This window comes from Trichechus manatus, unplaced genomic scaffold (assembly GCF_000243295.1).
Source record: "Trichechus manatus latirostris isolate Lorelei unplaced genomic scaffold, TriManLat1.0 scaffold00292, whole genome shotgun sequence".
Taxonomy (NCBI): Eukaryota; Metazoa; Chordata; class Mammalia; order Sirenia; family Trichechidae; genus Trichechus; species Trichechus manatus.
Genome location: NW_004444228.1, coordinates 1,305,965 through 1,325,486, shown reverse-complemented (window position 1 = coordinate 1,325,486; position 19,522 = coordinate 1,305,965). Strand labels below are relative to the sequence as shown.

The 19,522-nt window shown below is 37.3% G+C and overlaps 1 protein-coding gene across 6 annotated transcripts in view; it reads left to right on the top strand.

The window, feature by feature from the left end:
- Positions 1-19,522, top strand: part of FGD4 (FYVE, RhoGEF and PH domain containing 4) — a 228,058-nt gene that overhangs the window by 193,066 nt on the left and 15,470 nt on the right. For all 6 annotated transcript variants that reach the window (XM_023725201.1, XM_023725204.1, XM_023725202.1 and 3 more), the window contains 6 exons: positions 377-435; positions 761-907; positions 7,702-7,874; positions 11,003-11,033; positions 11,229-11,321; positions 11,627-11,752. In XM_023725201.1, the coding sequence (XP_023580969.1) occupies positions 377-435; positions 761-907; positions 7,702-7,874; positions 11,003-11,033; positions 11,229-11,321; positions 11,627-11,752 (629 nt within the window). The remainder of the gene's footprint in view (positions 1-376; positions 436-760; positions 908-7,701; positions 7,875-11,002; positions 11,034-11,228; positions 11,322-11,626; positions 11,753-19,522) is intronic.

Genomic DNA, 19,522 nt, shown 5'->3' with positions numbered 1-19,522 from the left:
AATGGAGCTGATATACTTGCCATTTAAGGTTGTGTATAATTGATATCATATATATGAAAGCACCTGGGAAAGTGCTTTTCACTTAGTGTGCACGGTAAATATGTATTGATTTTGAAGGTATGTTATGGATTAAATATACCCATGAGCCTAATAATCATGTATGACTTCTTATGAGGAAATATGCTTCAAGTTCCAAATAATCTGCTTTCATATGAACTCCTAAAAGTAATCAGTTTGTAAATATTAATTGCCCCTACTTTTATCGTATGTCTTTGGTCTCAGATTTCTTCCTATTTTAGTGTATATGTTATTCAACTATCTAGTAGTGTAGTAGGGACAAAGCATATTTATTTACTTTTCTTTTTTTCCCATTTAGAATCACTTGAAATTATATCTACTGCAGCAAGCCATTCTAATAGTGCAATAAGAAAAATGGTAAGTGGTTTCAGAGGAGACAGGAACCTACTGGTTAGATAATTGTCAGTAACATAGACTCCTGTTTTCTGTAGGTTTAGATCAAAGTGAATTGACATAGGGGAACAAAAAAGAATGTTCATAAAATGTTTACTGTTATCTGGAATAATCCTCTCCCTTCTTCTCCAAGGTTTCATTTTGCTGATAACTGATGTATTTTATACAAGTATTCATGCTTATTCCCAATCCCTTCTAATGAGCCCAATTTTAGGTAAGGTCATAGTAAAGCTACTAAGTTGAAACCTTCTTATATTTGATCCTGTTATGTCTTGTTTTAATTTCCTAGGAGAACCTAAAGAAGCTCTTAGAGATTTATGAAATGTTAGGAGAAGAGGAAGACATTGTAAATCCTTCAAATGAACTAATAAAAGAAGGACAGATCCTCAAACTAGCTGCTCGGAACACATCAGCGCAAGAACGCTACCTTTTCTTAGTGAGTATTTTAATTTGGGAAATGCTGGTGGCATAGTGGTTAAGAGTTTGGCTCCTAACCAAAAGGTGGGCAGTTCGAATCCACCAGGCACTCCTTGGAAACCCTATGGAGCAGTTCTACTCTGTTGTATAGGGTCACTATGAGTCGGAATCGACAGCAACGGGTTTGTTTTTTTTTGTTTCTATTTTAATGTTAGCAAAGTCCCATAAGACTAATTCATAAACGTTGTTGTATCTTGGAAAAGAAGGATGCTTGTTTACTCACCAAAGTAATTACGTATAACCTGGTTTAGTCAACAATGTCAGTATTTCATATAAATGAATGTTCTAAGTAACTGAAACTTGTTCTTTCTAGGACCAAAATCTTTTTTTAAGTACTTTTGTATAATTTTTCTGTGCAACTTGTGTAATTTATTTCAATACTATATACTGAAGACAGTTGAACCTTTTTATGATGATCGTAGCCATCAGTATGTATGTGGGGTATGATACGCTTTCTGAAATCTTCCTTTCGCTTGTTTCAGATTTTCTCTTTCTTTTCATTCTGACAGGCTAATGCATACCATTTCCTGGATGTTCTGGCCACATACTATTTCCTGACATCAGTTCTCCTCCTTGTCATTTTTGTTGAGTACCATCAAGTCGATTTTCAACTCATAGTGACCCCATGTGACAGAGCAGAACTGCCCCATAGGGTTTCCTAGGCTGTAACCTTTCAGAAGCAGATCGCCAGGTCTTTCTCTGGCAAAGCCACTGGATGGGTTCAAACTACCAAACCTTCCATTTAACAGCCTAGTGCTTAACCGTTGGGCAACCAGAGCCCCTTGTTTTCCTCCTAACCCTATCTAATCACTACTTCTCATCTCATCTTTCTAGGTTGAAGAAATGGCAAGATTGAAAGACTTGTGTCTAAAATATCTATAAGGAAAGTACATGAGCTCGCTACATAGTTATTTTTCATGTGTCCTGCTCTCTGCAGGCACTTCTTGTCTTCTTAAATTTCTTGCAATTACAGTTAATTTGGGGTTTATCTCAAGTATAAGAGCTCTTGCCAGGGCATCCAGGCTATTATTAAGTCTCTGTTCATATGGCCTTTATTCGTTGTTATCCTAATGAATTCCAGTTTGTTTCTATATCTAATGAGATGATAGTCATGATAGCTAACATTGAGTAAGAACGCAATAAACATTAGTTGTTACTATAATTGTTATTATAGAAAAAGAAACAGAGGCACATTGGTAAAGAAACTGCCCAGTGACTGGCACCAATACATTCACAGGCTGTTATTTACATCTGGTAAGTCATTTTACCAGCACAGTATGAGTTGCTGTTGGAAGCCCAGAGGTTTCTGTCTTCTGATTCCGGCCATTCTTGAAAGGAAAACTTACAGGAACTAATTTTCATGCAGAGGAATGTTCAGTGTCTGTTGTGTTGTTGTTGTTTTTTAAAGAACATTTGGTTACCATATGACCCAGCAATTCCCCTCCTAGGTTGTATAATCCAAGAGACTTGAACACAAGAGAATTGAAAACATCTGTCCACACAAAAGCTTGTACATGAATGTTCACAGCAGCATTATTCATAATAGCCCAAAATTGCAGAAAACCGAAATGTCCATTAACTGATTAATGGATAATCAAAATGTGGTATATCCATACAATGGAATATTATATAGCAATAAAAAGCAATGAAGTACTGATTCATGCTAAATCATGGACACGTAGATGAACCTTGAAAACATTATGCTAAGTGACAGAAGCCAGTCATAAAAGACTACATATTGAATGACTCCATTTATATGAAATGTCCAAAATAGGCAAATGCATAAAGACAGAAAGTAGATTACTGGGGTGCCTCGGGTTGGTGTGGATGGGGGAAGTGAGTATGGAAGTTTCTTTTGGGGGTAATGAAAATGTTCTGGAATTAGATAGTGGTGATGATTGCACAACTTATGATTGTACTAAATGCCATGAGTTGTGCACTTCAAAAAGGAGCCCTGGTGGCACTGTGGTTAAGCGCTCAGCTGCTAACTGAAAGGTTGGCACTTCGAACCCACTAGCTGCTCCACAGGAAGAAGATGTGACAGTCTACTTCCATGAAGACTTCAGCCTTGAAAATCTTATAGGGAAGTTCTACTGTGTCCTAGAGAGTCACTATGAGTTGGAATAAACTCAACAGCACTTTAATAGATGCGTTTTATGGTCTGTGAATCATATCACAACAATAAAAAAAAGAATGTTTATAATATTATCCAAATTAACTATAAAAATCCTCATTTGAGCTAAATAGAATTATTTCACCTTTCACAGATTGTACAAAGAGCTTAATATAAACCAAGGACTTTTTATATGCAGTCTTGTCAGGCTTCAGAGCTCTAGTTTATTCTGAGCAAAATCCCTGGAAGTCAATGTCTTCCCCTTGGCTACACCCTACCTTTAGGTACCGGGTTTACTTTCCTTTCCCTTCTTCCTCAGTGTTACAGTTTCTATAGTTAAACTTTTAGCTCTGTGTCTAACCAATTATCTTGGTTTATTTTTCACATTTGAGAATTATTCTGGAAATAGTTTCAGGTTGAATAGCTTGATACAGAGCTAAATTAAGCAGCTACTTGGAAGACAAATGGCAAAGCACCTTGGGGGAATACAGCAATAGTGACTTTGAGGAAAGGACCCATCTTGTTCCAGTTATAAGCTATCAAACGTATCATGCCAGTACCTCCCACGAGAATGCAGTCACATGGCAAGAATTTTTGGAAAGCCACATGCAGCTTTTAAAGACCATCTCAGAAGCATTTCCTGTGTTGTGTTCATTCTTTTTAATCTTACATCTTTGGGACTATACTTGTCACAGAATCTCTCTTCTCTCCTGCATACTTTTATTCCCATTGAGCTTCTTGTGTCTTTTTCTATGAAAAAACTTCAGAAGTACCATTTTTTAATTTTCTTCTCTCTCTAGAAAGAAGATGTGGGCTATTTTTCTATTTTATATTCTGAGAATATTTGTCTGAAAGGCAAAATTATATTTAGAATCTGACTTCAGCTTTCAAATGATTTTCATGTATTTGCTTGCCTTCATACCGTACTTTTTCACTTTTTTGTATTAACGTAGGGTACTCTGTGAACTCTAAATAACCATACCTGACATCTGAAAGTTAAAAAAAAAAAAAAAGAATCACCAAATTATTCCATTAGAGTGACCCCAGAGTGTTTATCATTGACCTTTTGGAGGTGTTTTATTCCTTATTTCCTTGTCACTTGACATATACAATTTTTGTTTCTTTTTCTTGACTTAATCTAAACTTTGAACACAGATAAGGCATTGGAAATTTTCTCCAACAATATACTATTCTAAAACAAGTTTTAATGAAATTGTCACTGGTGAAAACATGTAATTGAATTATTTCAATCAAATAAATATATTTTAAGAGACTTGAAATAAATAGTTGAGGAACACCAGAGATTAAGGAAGGGGAACTTCCCTAAGTTTTTAATAAAGTTGAGACTTGCTTTTCTAAGTTTTGTCACAATCTGGGACTTCTAGAAATTTGTTTGCCAGTAAGAGATTGCTTTGTCGATAATTACTTCTGAACTCTGGGCAGGGAATAAAAGGAAATCTCCTACACTGAAAGGGAAAGTAGGTCTACTTCATGCTACAGTTGCTATAACTTCTTCTTTAAGTACTAGGGGAAACCCAAAGAGAAGTAATTTTTTATGTGGAAGGTGATGGTGGCTTTTGCTACAGGAACAGTTTATGGAGGGAACAGGGCTAGCTACGTAATTCCTTCATGTATATGGCATCTACTTCTTTGCAAGCAACATTTTATATCTGCAAAAGGTCTCACCCTCACCTCTAGGAAAAAGAAAAAGGGTATTTATTGACTAGTATTAAATTGTGATTGGAGTTATATAAGATTAACATATAGTTATTAACCATTTAGAATGCGAAGTCCAACTTAGAAAGAATATAATGGGGGAATGTAGTCCTGAGAGCATGAGAAGGGAAGAGAAACATACCTATTTATAAGGTGGTCTGTCATCTTGTATGGACATACTACAAAAGGCAAATGCTAAGAACCTCTACGTTCGTGGACTTGTGTTTCAATAATATAACAAGACTTTGCTGAACTTTATAAAGACAATTTGAATACACCCACTCCTCACTTATCCACATAGTTAGGGTCCAAAGACCAGGTCATTATGCAAAAATTGGTGTTATGCAAAAATGGAGGATGACCACATCAGATCACAAAATGGAAGATGACCTTGTCATTACACAACTGCCAAACCACCGAGAATCCTGGCCCAGCCAAGATGACACATAACCTTAACCATCATAGCCAGTGTTACTCTTGTCTTGCACTTTGGCGTTCATCACTATCAGACGTACGTCATTAATGCACAAAATAGCTGGATAGTAGATTTTTTTACTACTGTTGTAAATGTGAAATGTCAGATAAAGAGATAGTCGATGAGTGAGGAACAGGTGTACAGCATTGGATAACTCAGAATTTTATACCATGACATTACACTTGTCACTTAGTCTGCAGAAGCAATGAACCAATTTGGTTATTTTTCATGGCTTGATAGTGTAAGTGCTGTCCACTGTGATGGTCACTCTGCAGCTCTTTTAGCAGTCCCAACCTTGACCGAATCCCTCCTAAGAAGGCCTTGATAGAAGAGAGAAAGAAATGTTAGCATGAAAACTTAGCAAGGAAGCTATTGCTTTAATCAAGCAATAAGGTTGGTGTTGAGAACTTTCCAGAGTTTTTTCAAATCTCTAAATCCTATATACTACAATGAGGTTGTGAGTGACACACACTTAGAATACAGTGGCTGGTTAATGTAAGATGTAAGTCATTAACGTCCTCTTCCATTCTTCCAGAAATGTACATGTGAAGTGTGATACTGGGATATACATGATAAACTGTAGTGTCCTTTTATTTCTACATTATCCAATGTGGAACTGAAATTTATAACACTGGTTACAGGAAGTTACAAAATGATGTACAAAAAACAACTGGTGAGAACTTTGCTTTCAGAATGAACACAAGCAAACAGTGTCACATAAACATGTTGGAATATTTTAAATATCCACTGACACTTCATAGAAGTGTGGGGCTGAACAGAGGGCCTGGCAGGACAGGTCTGTACTCAGATCCCAGAGAAAGTAAAATTAGAAGACCTGGTTGAATTTAAGCACTTAATACATGCAAAGCACTGTTCTAAACACTTCATGTTTGTTTCCTCATTTAATCGTCTCAACAACCTGTGACTCTTACACATAATGATCCCGAAGCACAAGAGGTTACACAACTCATAAGAAGTAGAGTGTGGGGTCCTGAACGCTTATAGTCTGGCCTCAGAGTCTGCCTGCTAAATAGTACTTTGCTGATCTTGGCCATGTGCCTTACTTTTTACCTAGGTTCTAGTGTCCTAACCCCACATATTATAATGAAATGTGAACTAATAATTTGGTGATTTTTTTTTCAACAACATTAAACACTCTGGTAAAAACTACTATCTAAATATTATTCTTTTCTTCTAACGGCTATTTTAGACTATTCTCACAAGATACACAATTAAAATTTTGGTGTCTAAGGGCTTCACCTTACAAAGTTGAGAACTTCTGTTACTGGTATATGGAAGGTCTTTAATAAATTGTTGCTGAATGTAGTTGAACTAATTTTCTTAAAGCAATAGAACAAAATGATGGTTAGTTTACTTAAATTCCAATAAAATAGTACAAGAACCAACAAAGGGAAATTTACGTTTAAAATTTTAAGAATATAATGATTTTGATACAAGCATAATGGAACTGTTGTAAAATCTTGAATGTTGTTGTTGTTGTTGGATGCCATCGAGTCAGTTCCAACTCATAGCGACCCTATGTACAACAGAGCAAAACACCGCACAGTCCTGCACCATCCTCACAGTCGTTGTTATGCTTGAGCCCATTGTTGCAGCCACTGTGTCAATCCATCTCGTTGAGGGTCTTCTCTTTTTTGCTGACCCTGTACTTTACCAAGCATGATGTCCTTCTCCAGGGACTTGTCCCTCCCAATAACATGTCCAAAGTATGTGAGATGAAGTCTCGTTATCCTTGCTTCTAGGAGCATTCTGGCTGTACTTTTTCTAAGACAGATTTGTTCATTCTTTTGGCAGTCCAAAGAATATTCAGTATTTTTCACCAATACAGTAATTCAAAGGCATCAATTCTTCTTCGGTCTTCCTTATTCATTGCCCAGCTTTTGCACGCATATGAGGTGACTGAAAATACCATGGCTGTGTCAGGCACACCTTAGTCCTTAAAGTGACATCTCCGCTTTTTAACACTTTAAAGAGGTCTTTTGCAGATTTGCCCGATGCAATGCATCATTTGATTTCTTAACTGCTGCTTCCATGGGTGTTGATTGTGGATCCAAGTAAAACAAAATCCTTGACAACTTCAGTCTTTTCCGTTTATCATGATGTTTACTGGTGCAGTTGTGAGGATTTTTGTTTTCTTTATGTTGAAGTGTAATCCATACTGAAGGCTGTAGTCTTTGATCTTCATCAGTAAGTGCTTCAAGTCCTCTTCACTTTCAGTAAGCAAGTTTGTGTCATCTGCATAATGTAGGTTTTGATACAAGCATAATGGAACTGTTGCAAAATCTTGATTGTAGTACTGAATAATAAATTCAATATAAAGTACCATATTCCTTGAAAATTCCTTGGAATTTATGTCCAAGGGTACTTTTAATATTGATCTTTTTTTCTCTTTTATTTTGCTGTTTATGTGTGCTCTGCCTCTTTGCAGTTCAACAACATGTTGCTATACTGTGTGCCCAGATTCAGCTTGGTGGGTTCTAAATTCACAGTTCGAACTAAGGTTGGCATCGATGGAATGAAGATTGTAGAGACTCACAATGAAGAATATCCACATACTTTCCAGGTATCTGGGAAAGAGAGAACACTGGAACTGCAGGCTGGGTAAGGGAATCATTCCTGTTGCACAGCTTTCTGAAAGCATCAGAATAAATCAGAGGATAGAATGGTTCTGAGGGTTTTTCTGGGAATCTGGTTAGAGGTAAATGGAGAGACATGAGCTCTTGAAAGTCAAGGATCTTATCTTCCTCTCTTTTGATTCCTCTCAAATGCCTATGGTAGTTTTTTTGCAGACAGTAAGCATTCAGTAAATTGAATTGAATTTTCATATTTACAAGGTGCTCAGAGAACCAAGTAGTTGGAAGCAAGCCAGAATTTTGAGACTTGCAGGAAAAGGTTTTGTTCTAATCCTTCCTTCCTTAAATCCCTCTTTTTGGTCTACAGATGTTTACTACTGCTTACTGTTCAATGCTAAATGTTGGAGCCATAACTATGACTCCTTTCAAGGCTCTGCATTTAAAGGACTTGGTGGCGCTTTAAGGGAAAGAAATGTCAGGAGGAGGCAGGGTGGGAAGGGCCATTTGGAGCTCAGGCATCCTCTGGCAATCAGGACTACTGAAAGGAGTGGCTCTTCTTTGTTTGCATTCTTAAATGCTTTATTGAGTGGGAGAGAAGGGAGGGAGTTCCAGGTATCATCTCTCCGGCATAATCATGGTTGAAAAAAGAAAAACAAGTGAACCACTACATTAGAGCATAACTACCTTATGCATGAACCTCTGGAAGACAATCAGTGTTGTCAGGTATGGAAATATCGGCTAAGAAGATATTTCAATGGGTAGATTAGGAGCCTTGTGTCCTATAACGGCCTATCATGATGAAAATTTGGATATTCCTGAAGGTCACAAATCAGAGGATTAAGCACTGATCCCTGCTCTAATGGTGCTGAAACCCCAGGATCCTTAGAGTCAGAGAGCCTTTGTCCCTTTGCACCTACAGCATGTGGTTCTGGGTGCTCAAGTGAACCAACCTAGATGTATGTATTTAAGTTACCGCCTAAGGGCTTAAACTCGAGACTTTAAATTAAAAAGAGAATAAATTATTTTTGCCAGAATCATGGTCTTCCTATCTCACATCATCGGGGAGGGGGGAATTCACTCCAACCCAAGGGAAGAATGCATGATGATGCACTGCAGGCTCCTAACATGAGTCCTCACTCTGATTAACCTTCAATGGCTGGTTCACTGAGTTATTGGCCCTGACAACTGGGGGTACTCATCAATAGTTCTGATCATCATAGAAGTCCTCATTGCAGAAAGATAAAGGTGCTGCTGGCTCAGAAATCTCAGCATACTTCCAAATCTGCAAACCTGGGAGATGTGTCTGAACAGCAGGGGAGATATTGCTAGGGAGATTCTAGCCACTTACCAGCAAGTTAGGAAAATTCCTCACTAAACAACCCCATCCTGGAGAGAAAATAGCCTAAGTATACACAGGTCTTGCTTTGCAAGGTTCTGATACGCAGTATTGGATACATTCCAATTAGTATTGGAAACAGTCATTTTTCCTCAAATGTCTTATTTCCCGTAATCTCCTTACTCCAGTATATTTATGATTATACGATGATAGTGAAGATCTTAATTAATATGGTCTGTCGTGACTCTCTCAAGTATGGAAACAAACATTGAAGGTCCTAGGAACTCAGAATGTCAGAAGGATTACATGGAACCAAAAATTGGGTATATATTTGGAGTTAATTTGCTTCTGAAGTCAACTGGGGAAAAAGGGTTCTGCTTTTCTTGCTAAGATTAGCTTTTGAGTCAGCTTCAAGACTGATCTCTTACATTAAGCTTCCTCTTCCACATTCAAAAGAATAAAAAAAACACTTATTCTGTTTTATACAGTTTTTATTCAATGATTTTAAATTGCTAAGTAGAAATAAAAAGTATAGTAGTAAGTAAATTAAAAAAGCTAAAACAAAAGGGCATTAAAAACTTCTCAGATTTCTTCGTATGCATTTAAAATGCTAGCAGCAGCTAGCAAATTACTATACTTCCAGGGTAATAGAGCTTATTTTAGAGCTGATTTTGTGGCGGCAGGAAAAGGCAGCAGGGAGAAAATCATTTCAGAGGCCATGATTGAAGCCCCCAGGTTCCTGGTCCAAGGAGCCCCAGGTGGAAAATAAGCAGAGTCTTCCTTTGGCAGGCACAGTCTCTAGAACCACTCTTGGCACATCATGGTGCTCAATAATAAATTTGTTAGAAACATGGACGGTGTCACAGGAGCAAACCTCCAGCCAGACTCAAGCATATTTTACACATGTGGGAACAAGGCCTGTGATACTCAGGCTGGAACTCAAACTTAGTCCTACCCTACCAAACATATGCAAACAGCTCACTCTTCAAAAACTCCTTCCATTTGAAGATCTCACCCAGTCCAGAGTCCACTAAAGGAAAATTTTCAAATATGGTATATGACAGTCACAGCTACATAAGCTACCTGCAAAGAAGATGAACTAAAGAAAATTTGCCTCAACAGGGAAGCAGGGGACTTAACTGAAGTCAAGGAAATTTTTTTTTCCCGAAGGAGAATTATTAAAAACTATAGAGTCCATTAATGTGTTAAATCTCCTTCCTGCGGACATTAAAATTTTTTGTATGTTTTGCTTTATCCATAATGGGTTAGGTATGGTATTGCCTGAAGCCTCTTAGCAATGGGAAAATTAAATTGTTTGTAAAAAAAAAAAAAAAAAATTAAATATCTCCCCAAGGCCTTAAAAAGATACTTTAGATTCTCAGAGGATAACTGTAATCTTTTCTAAGATGGGCTGTAACTAGTAGCTTTTAATAGCTTTCATGTGCTTATGAAAAGGTGAATTGAAAGACTAGTTGTTTATATCTAGTATAAACCTAGATGTACATTATACTGTATATATTATATATATGTATACTAGAGGATTGTTATTAATGTCAGGGCAGTATATTAATGGAAGCTAAACTTAACTCTACCCACCAAAAATTGTGTGTACCAAAGAAAGTGGACAGTCTAAAACACTTTTTAAGAAGAATTGTTCAATTGCTAGAGGTTCTGTTTAGTTTTGATTGTAACTCCTTCCTGGACATCCCTGAATTTTTTGGAAGGTTGGAACAACATCAAAGCATAGTTTCATTCACCAGTTATAACCAGTTAATGTTCTCTGCATTCATTTTAAAGCTTACTTTTTTTTTTTTTTTTAGTTCTGAGCAAGACAAAGAAGAATGGATCAAGGTAAACCTGATTTTTTTTGTAACCTCTGTATGTGCACACATACATGCACATATTGTTGTTGGTTTAATATGTAGTCATCAGAACAAGTTCATTTAATTGTTAAGGTGGTTCTCATAGATATTTGTTTAATAAAGTATTTTCATTAGTTTGCATATGATACTTTAAAGTCTGCTTTGAATTTCATTTCTATTTTAGGCCCTTCAAGAGACTATTGATGCTTTCCATCAAAGGCATGAAACCTTCAGAAATGCAATTGCAAAGGATAATGACATTCACTCAGAGGTTTCTGTAAGTTGAATTAAATTCTTAACTTTAAGCTCTTTTATCTCTTTGCAGTTGCAAAATATTTATCTAATCAATTTGTTATCCAGCTTTTTTTCCTTTGAGATGCCAGAACTGGTTGTTTAGATAGAATCTCATTCCTTCTTCGATAAATGATAGCGAGTGCCTTTTCATATGGCTTAAACTTTTCTTTACATGGGTCTTGAGTTTCAGAACACAGTATGAGCAATGTTGTTAAAGTGCTTTTTAAAAAATAAATAAGAGGAATGAAAATTTTCTCTGGTAAAATTGGGTCTCTCTTTCCTTTTTAGACTGCTGAGCTAGGGAAAAGAGCCCCCAGATGGATCCGAGATAATGAAGTAACAATGTGTATGAAATGCAAAGAGCCTTTCAATGCACTGACGAGGAGAAGGCATCACTGTCGAGCATGTGGGCATGTAAGTGAGATGTCTGATCATTAAGGTGGCTAGTAACTATACAAGTGATGTAAAATCATCAATTTGGAAAAGACAAAAAAATCATTCAATAAATCACTTAATAAATTTATTTTAGTGCCAACTATGTGCAAAAAGCACTGTGCTGTGTGCTCTGGAGAAGAAATGGTAAGCAAAATGATACCTGGCTTCACAGAACTTACATTCTAATGGAGAAAATAGACCATTAGAAGAGACAAATAAGAATTTTAAATTATTATAGATAGAATAAGGGAAGCAATCAAGAAGCTGAAATAGAAAATATGGTAATAGAGGAGGATTTAGAATCAATATTAGAAAGAAAAAGGAAGGCCTTTCTGAGGGGTTGATATTTAAGCTGATGCCTAAAAGATAAGAGCTAACCATAAGAAGGAAGGAGGAAAGAGTGTTGCAGGTTGCAAGAGCCTATATGTCAAAAAACTTGAAAGAGCTTGGTCTAAAGGCTGCCAGAGCATAATGAGTAAGGGGAAGAGTGGCATAAGAAGTGGTCAGAGAGATAAATAACCAAACGAGTTGATGACTTTGGGAAGACAGAGATGGAACCCATGGCACAAGTGGAAGTTTTGGCTTGTTGGGGGAAGAGGGAAACTCTCCTCCTTTATAAACAGAAGGGAAAAAGGAAAAGACAGGTGCAGATGTAGGTAAGTTTTTGGTTTGGTGATGGGAAATGAGGGAGTTTAGGTCCAGTGACATCTATATTTTCACTGAAGAACAGTGCAGAGTTATCAGCTGAAAGCAAAGGGGAAGGAAGAGGAGTGAGGGAGACTCAAAGAAAGAGGACTAAGTATGAAAAATTTACCTCTGTGTGGGAAAAAGTGAGCCTACCAGAGACACAAAGGTGGATTGCTGCATGCCCATTAGAGGTTTATGGTCATAAATTTAAACAGACACTAGTAAGCTCAGTGGTAATGAGTGTTCTCTGACAAGATTCAGCAACTCAAGCCAGAGAAGCCAAATGACAGGGTTCATCCACAGTAAGTATACTGAGAAAAATAGTGGGAGAGAGTTGAAGGTATTTGCATGGGATGGCTAATAATAAATAAGGGAAGTCTAGACTGGATAAGGAGGACAGTAAAGCTAGGCGGTAGGGTTGATGGTTAATGATTCGGTGGTGGGGTCAATAGACTGAAGGATTTCTGTAAGTTCTATGGTAGAGGACAGCCTGGGGCAAGTGAATTGGAAATACAAGAGATGGTGGTAAAACAATGGAATGGTTGAACTTGAGATGCCAGATATGGCTCCATCTCTGGTGATGACACAGTCCAGTATGTGACCAAGAGAGTGGATAGCTAAGGTAGAGTGGCTGAGAAGGGTATTGGCAATAGGGAACTGAGAAATCAGAGTTGGTGGGTTATTCACGTGAACGTTGAAGTCACTAGGCATTGTGGTGGACAGGAGCACCGTGATCCCGATCCTGAAGTTATAAATTCCTGACTGAATGGGAAGGTGTAGGGAGATGACAGCTCAGTAGGGGAGGAGAGTAGAGCCAGATTATAGTGGGTCTCAAAGGTGCCGCAGTTTATGAAGGTGAGAAAAGTCAAAAGGGAACAAAAAACAATAGGAGGTAAATCTCAGCTCTTAGGCCTGAGGCTCTCAGAGGTGAAAAGGCAGCTACCACTTGAGAAAAGAGCCTAAGGAGGATATAGAAGAGTTTGATCATAGAGTGAGAGTTCCAGAGGGCCCAGTGAAAGGGTTTTGAGGAGAAAAAAAAAAAAAGGTAATGGGGTGGGGGCGCTGAATCAGATTAAGTTATACAGAACAGCATGTATAGGGTTGAGGAGCCCTGGTGCACAACAGTTAAGCACTCAGCTGCTAACTGAGAAAGGGTGGCGGTTCAGACTCACACAGCAGCTGTGGGAGAGAGAGACTGGTGATTCTGCTTCTGTAACAATTACAGCCTAGAAAACCCTATGGGGCAGTTCTACACTGTCACATGGGGTTACGATGAATTACACTCGATGGCACCCAACAACATGTTGAAGCTAGGTAAAAATAAATAACCAGAGAGGCTTATCCTTCTCTGGGACACTGAGATAAATAGGAAAGTAAGGAAAATGGAGTTAGTCCTTCTGGACTCTGAGGTGAGCATGGGCAACCAGATCTTTCCCTTGGTGGCATGGCAGCCTTAGGAATTGCAGCTGTATAAGATTAGCATTAAGGATACACGTGATATATGCTGGTGAATACAAGCTGCTTGGTATTGGTGTAAAAACTACAAGACAGGGACTGGCAAGAGACAGGTAGGGACCAGGTCATTGAGAGCCTACATGCCGTGCAAAGATACTTAGACTCAATTAGGTATTAAAGGGAATTGGTTCAAGTAAGAGTTTATAGAGAACAAGGAGTAGTCAAGAATGACTCCAAAGTTTAGGTTTGGGTAACAGGATAAATAAGAAATAAAAGAAAAATGAAGCAAGTTTGTAGGGAAAGAAGCAGGAAAACTACAAATAGTAGTTACCATTTATTGTACACCAGTGCCAGGTGTTGTTTGGAGTGTTTTGTATATATTATCTCATAATTTTCTCCACTCCCCTCTGAGGAAGATTGTTACCCCATTTTACAAATAATAAACTGAGTCTTTTCAATTAAGAAAAAATATGTTCTGACTCCAAACTCAGGTTATTAATCACCACACAGTTTTATATGTTGCAGTTTCATATAACATTACCTGGGTACCTTGATTTCACATCATGAAATCTTCAAAAACATGGTTTTAATTTTTCATTGTACATATGATATATGTATATGTGTGCACGTATGAGAGAGAGGTGAGACAAATGTGTGTGAGAGACAGAGGTATGAGGGAGAGAGAAAAGTATATGCGAGAGATGGGTGTGTGAGAGAGGAGTGAAAGAGATGAGAAATGAGAGAAAGAAGGGTGTGTGGGAGTGTGTGTGAGGGGGGTTATGAGATATGTATGTATATATGTTATGAAGCATGAAAATTCAATTAACATTAATTCCTATGAACCAACCACCCAACCCCAGAACTAGAAGATTACCACTATCATTGAAGCTACCTTGGTGGTCTTGTGTTTCCTTGAGTACTAATTAGACTGAGCATGTTTTTATAAATTTAATCACCATTTTGTTTCCTATTCTGTAATGTGACTGACAATTCATGCTTTTGTCTATTTTTCTGTTAGATTGTTTTCTTTTTGCATTTTGTTGTTAATACTTTAGATATTTTGGCTAATAATCGTTTTTTGTAGGTTACATGTATTGCATACTTCTCCTGAATGTCTTTTCACTGTCTTCATGGTGTATTAGATGAACAGAAGTTACCAATTCTAATTTCTAATGTACTTAAAATTATTCTTTTATGGCTGGCACTTTTTTCTTTTAGTCTCCTATATTTTCTTTAAAATTGTGCCTTTCATATTTTAAATCCATGTAGAGTTGTTTTTCTTTGTTTTTTTTAATTGTGCTGTGAGGTGTAAGCATCTAATTTCAGGTTCTTCCCGTATGGGTAGACATTCTTACTCCACTTATGTTGCCTTTCCTCTGTCATATATTAAGTTTCATATATTAACTAACCCCTTCCTGAACAATACACAGGACACAGAATACATTAACATCTATCACTCTCCTCCCAATTACTTGCTTCTCTGGTCCAATATTTTTTGCTGTCTTTTGGCACTAAATATTTATGTAATCATTATTATTACTATTATTAAAGCAACAGCTTTAATATAAGTTGGTGATGTATCCTCCATTTTTTTCTCTCTGAAAATGATTTTTTTATTTTCCCCGTCTATTTGGGAAAGAGTTTTGCTGCGTAACTAACTCTAGGGACAGTTATTTTCTCTCATCACTTTAAAGATATTGTCCCAACTGTTCGGCATCTCTCACAGCTGTTGAGGATTTGTGACTAACTGTTATTTCTCTGTAGGTGATCTGCTTTTTCTCTCTGACTACTTTTATTATCTTCTTATTGACTGGTGACCTGTATTTTACTACAGTGTGTCTGTATATAGTTTTCTATTTATCCCATTTGGAGAAGTTATTTGGTGAAGTTATGCTTCCTGTTTTTCATCAGTTTGGATATTGTTTGGCACATATTATCTCATTGAATTTTGACTGCCTTCCATTTTTCCTAGTCTCTCCCTCCTTCATATTTTCTATATTCATGTCTGTGTAACATTCTGGGTAAGTTTGTTCAGCTCTGTCTTTGAATTCATTCATTCTCTCCTCAGTTATAGCTAATCTGCTATTTTAGCCATTCATTGAGCTTTCAATTTCAATTATTATCTTTATGATTTCTGAAAGTTTTTTCACACAGAGCTGATCATTTTTTTTCTAACCATCATTGCCATTTTTTTCTAACATTTCTTATGTAATTTTAGAATTTGTGTCTGTTAATGCCAATATCTGAAGAACCTTTAAAGGGGCAAAATACGTTGTTGTGTCTACTAATTCTAGTTCATGGTGGTTTGTTTTCTAGTATGGTAGTGTTTTTTCTTTTCTAACTGTGAGTTCATACTTCTTTGGTACTTCATTATCCTCCTTTCAAAGACTTTAGCATAATGACTGAGTCTCAGGTTCAGTTGTCACCTTTCCTCAGACCCTAGGGACAGTCCTCTAACCTTAGCACTGCCCCCAGTCCAAACTTTACATTTGCTCTATTAACTTCCCATTTCAGTTTCACTCACTATTTAACTACTGTTTGTTTTGGGGGCCTTGGTTATTACACTTACTTTTATGTAAGGAAGTAAAGCATTAACATTACATTTGCTGTACTTTATCCAGGATCTAGTTGCATTATAGCAAAAGGGCCTCTCAGAGTATCTGTCTAGTTTGCCATACTAGATAGAATCAAAAACAATAATGGTTGCATATTTCATTTTATGACAGTTACAAAGTTTTTCTATAACCTCAATATTTGTACAAATTTATATAAAAACTTACAATTTTTCTATTTCTTGGCTGTTTAAAAAGTAAACCCTCCTGCTATTGATGGTATTTTCTTCAAATTCCTTATCCAAAAATATGTTTCTGAGAAAGTAAGTTAACTAATGAGTACATTCATAATGTTTAAAATTGATGACCACCACTTGTCTGTCAGTTTATTGTACTGCGGTGGCTTGCGTGTTGCTGTGATGCTGGATGATATGCTATCAGAATTTCAAATACCAGCAAATCACCCATGGTAACAGGTTTCAGTGGAGCTTCCAGACTAAGACAGTTTAGGAAGAAGAACATGGTGGTCTACTTCTTAAAAACTGGCCAGTAAAAACCTTATGAATAGCAGTGGAACACTGTTTAGTGTAGTGCCAGAAGATGAGACCCTCAGGTTGGAAGGCACTCAAAATACAACTGCGTAATAGCTGCCCCTTCAAAGTAGAGTGGACCTTAATGACATAGATGGAGTCAAGTTTCAAAGCCTTCATTTGCTGATGTGGAATGACTCAATATGAGAAGAAACAGCTGCAAACATCCATTAATAATTGGAACATGAAATGTACAAAATATGAATCTAGGAAAATTGGAAGTCATCAACAATGAAATGGAATGCATAAAGATGGATATCCTAGGCATTAGTGAGCTGAAATGGGCTGGTATTGGCCATTTTGAATCAGACAGTCATATGGTTTACTATGATGGGAATGACAAATCGAAGAGGAATGGCATCACATTCATAGTCAAAAAGAACATTTCAAGATCAATCCTGAAGTATAATACTGTCAGTGATAATATCCATATGCCTACAAGGAAGGCCCATTAATACGACTGTTATTCAAATTTACACAACAACCACAAATGCCAAAGATGAAGAAGTTGAAGATGTTTAACAACTTCTGCAGTCTGAAATTAAACATGCAATCAAAATACACTGATAATTATTGGTGATTGGAATGCAAAAGTTGGAAACAAGAAGGATCAGGAGTTGGAAAATATGGCCTTGGTGATAGAAATTATGCTGGAGATCACGTAATAGAATTTTGCAAGACCAACGACTTATAAACGACAACTATACACATGGAAGACAGCCCTGGTGACACAGTGGTTAAAGCACTCAGCTGCTAACCAGTAGGTCAGTGGTTCGAACCCACCTTTCTTAGTGGGAGAAAGATGTGGCAGTCTGCTTCTGTAAAGATTTACAACCTTGGAAACTCTATGGGGCAGTTCTACTCTATCCTATAAGGTTGCTATGAGTCAGAATCAACTTGACAGCAGTGGGGTTTTTTGGTATACGCATGGACCTCGCTGGATGGAATACACAGAAATCAAATCTACTACATCTGTGGAAAGAGACTATGGAGAAGCTCAACATCATCCATCAGAACAGGGCCAGGGGCTGACGGTGGAACAGACTCTTAATTGCTCATATGCAAGTTCAAGTTGAAGCTGTAATAAAACAAACCCATGAGAGCCAAAGTATGACCCTGAGTGTATCCCACCTGGATTTACAGACCATCTCAAGAATAAATTCGATGCATTGGACACTAATGACCAAAGACCAGATGAGTTGTGGGATGACATCAAGGACATCATACATGAAGAAACCAAAAGGTCATTAAAGGTCATTAAAAAGACATAAAAGAAAAAAAAAAAAAAGACCAAAATGGATGTCAGAAGAAGACTCTGAAACCTGCTCTTGAATGTAGAGTAGCTAAAGCAAATGGAAGAAATGATGAAGTAAAAGAGCTGAATAGAAGATTTCAAAGGGCAGCTCGAGAAGAAAAACTAAAGTATATAATGAAATTTGCAAAGACCTGGAATTAGAAAACCAAAAGAGAAGAACACGCTCAGCATTTCTTAAGCTAAAAGAACTGAAGAAAAAATTCCAGCCTCAAATTGCTAATATTGAAGGATTCATGGGAAAAATATTGAATGACACAGGAAGCATCAAAAAAAGATGGAAGGAATACACAGAGTCACTACACCAAAAAGAAACGATTGACATTCCATTTCAGGAAGTAGCATGATCAAGAACCAATGGTATTGAAGGAAGAAATCCAAGCTGCACTGAAGTCATTGCCGAAAAACAAGGCTGTAGGAATTGACGGAATACCAACTGAGATGTTTCAACAAATGGATGCAGCGCTGGAAGTGCTCACTTGTCTATGCTAAGAAATATGGAAGACAGCTACCTGGCCAACTGCCCAGTAGGGATCCATATTTATGCCTATTCCAAACAAAGGTGATCCCACTTCATGTGGAAATTATCGAACAATGTCATTAATATCAGATGCAAGTAAAATTTTGCTGAAGATAATTCAAAAACAGTTGCAGCAGTACATTGACAGGGAACTGCCAGAAATTCAAGCCAGATTCAGATGAGGATGTGGAACTAGGGATATCATTGCTGATGTCAGATGGATCTTGGCTAAAAGCTGAGAATACCAGAAAGATGTTTACCTGTATTTTACTGACTATGCAAAGGCACTTGACTGTGTGGATCATAACAAATTATGGGTAACACTGTGAAGAACGGGAATTCCAGAACAGTTAATGGTGCTCAAGCAGAACCTGTACATAGACAAAGAGGCAGTCGCTTGAACAAAACAAGGGGATACTGAGTGGCTTAAAATAAAGAAAGGTGTGTATCACTGTTGTATCCTTTCACCATACTTATTCAATCTGTATGCTGAGTAAAAATCCAAAAAGCTGGACTATATGAAGAAGAATGTGGCATCAAGATTGGAGGAAGACTCATTAACAACCTTGTTTGCTGAAAGTGAAGAGAACTTGAAGCACTTACTGATGAAGATCAAAGACTACAGCCTTCAGT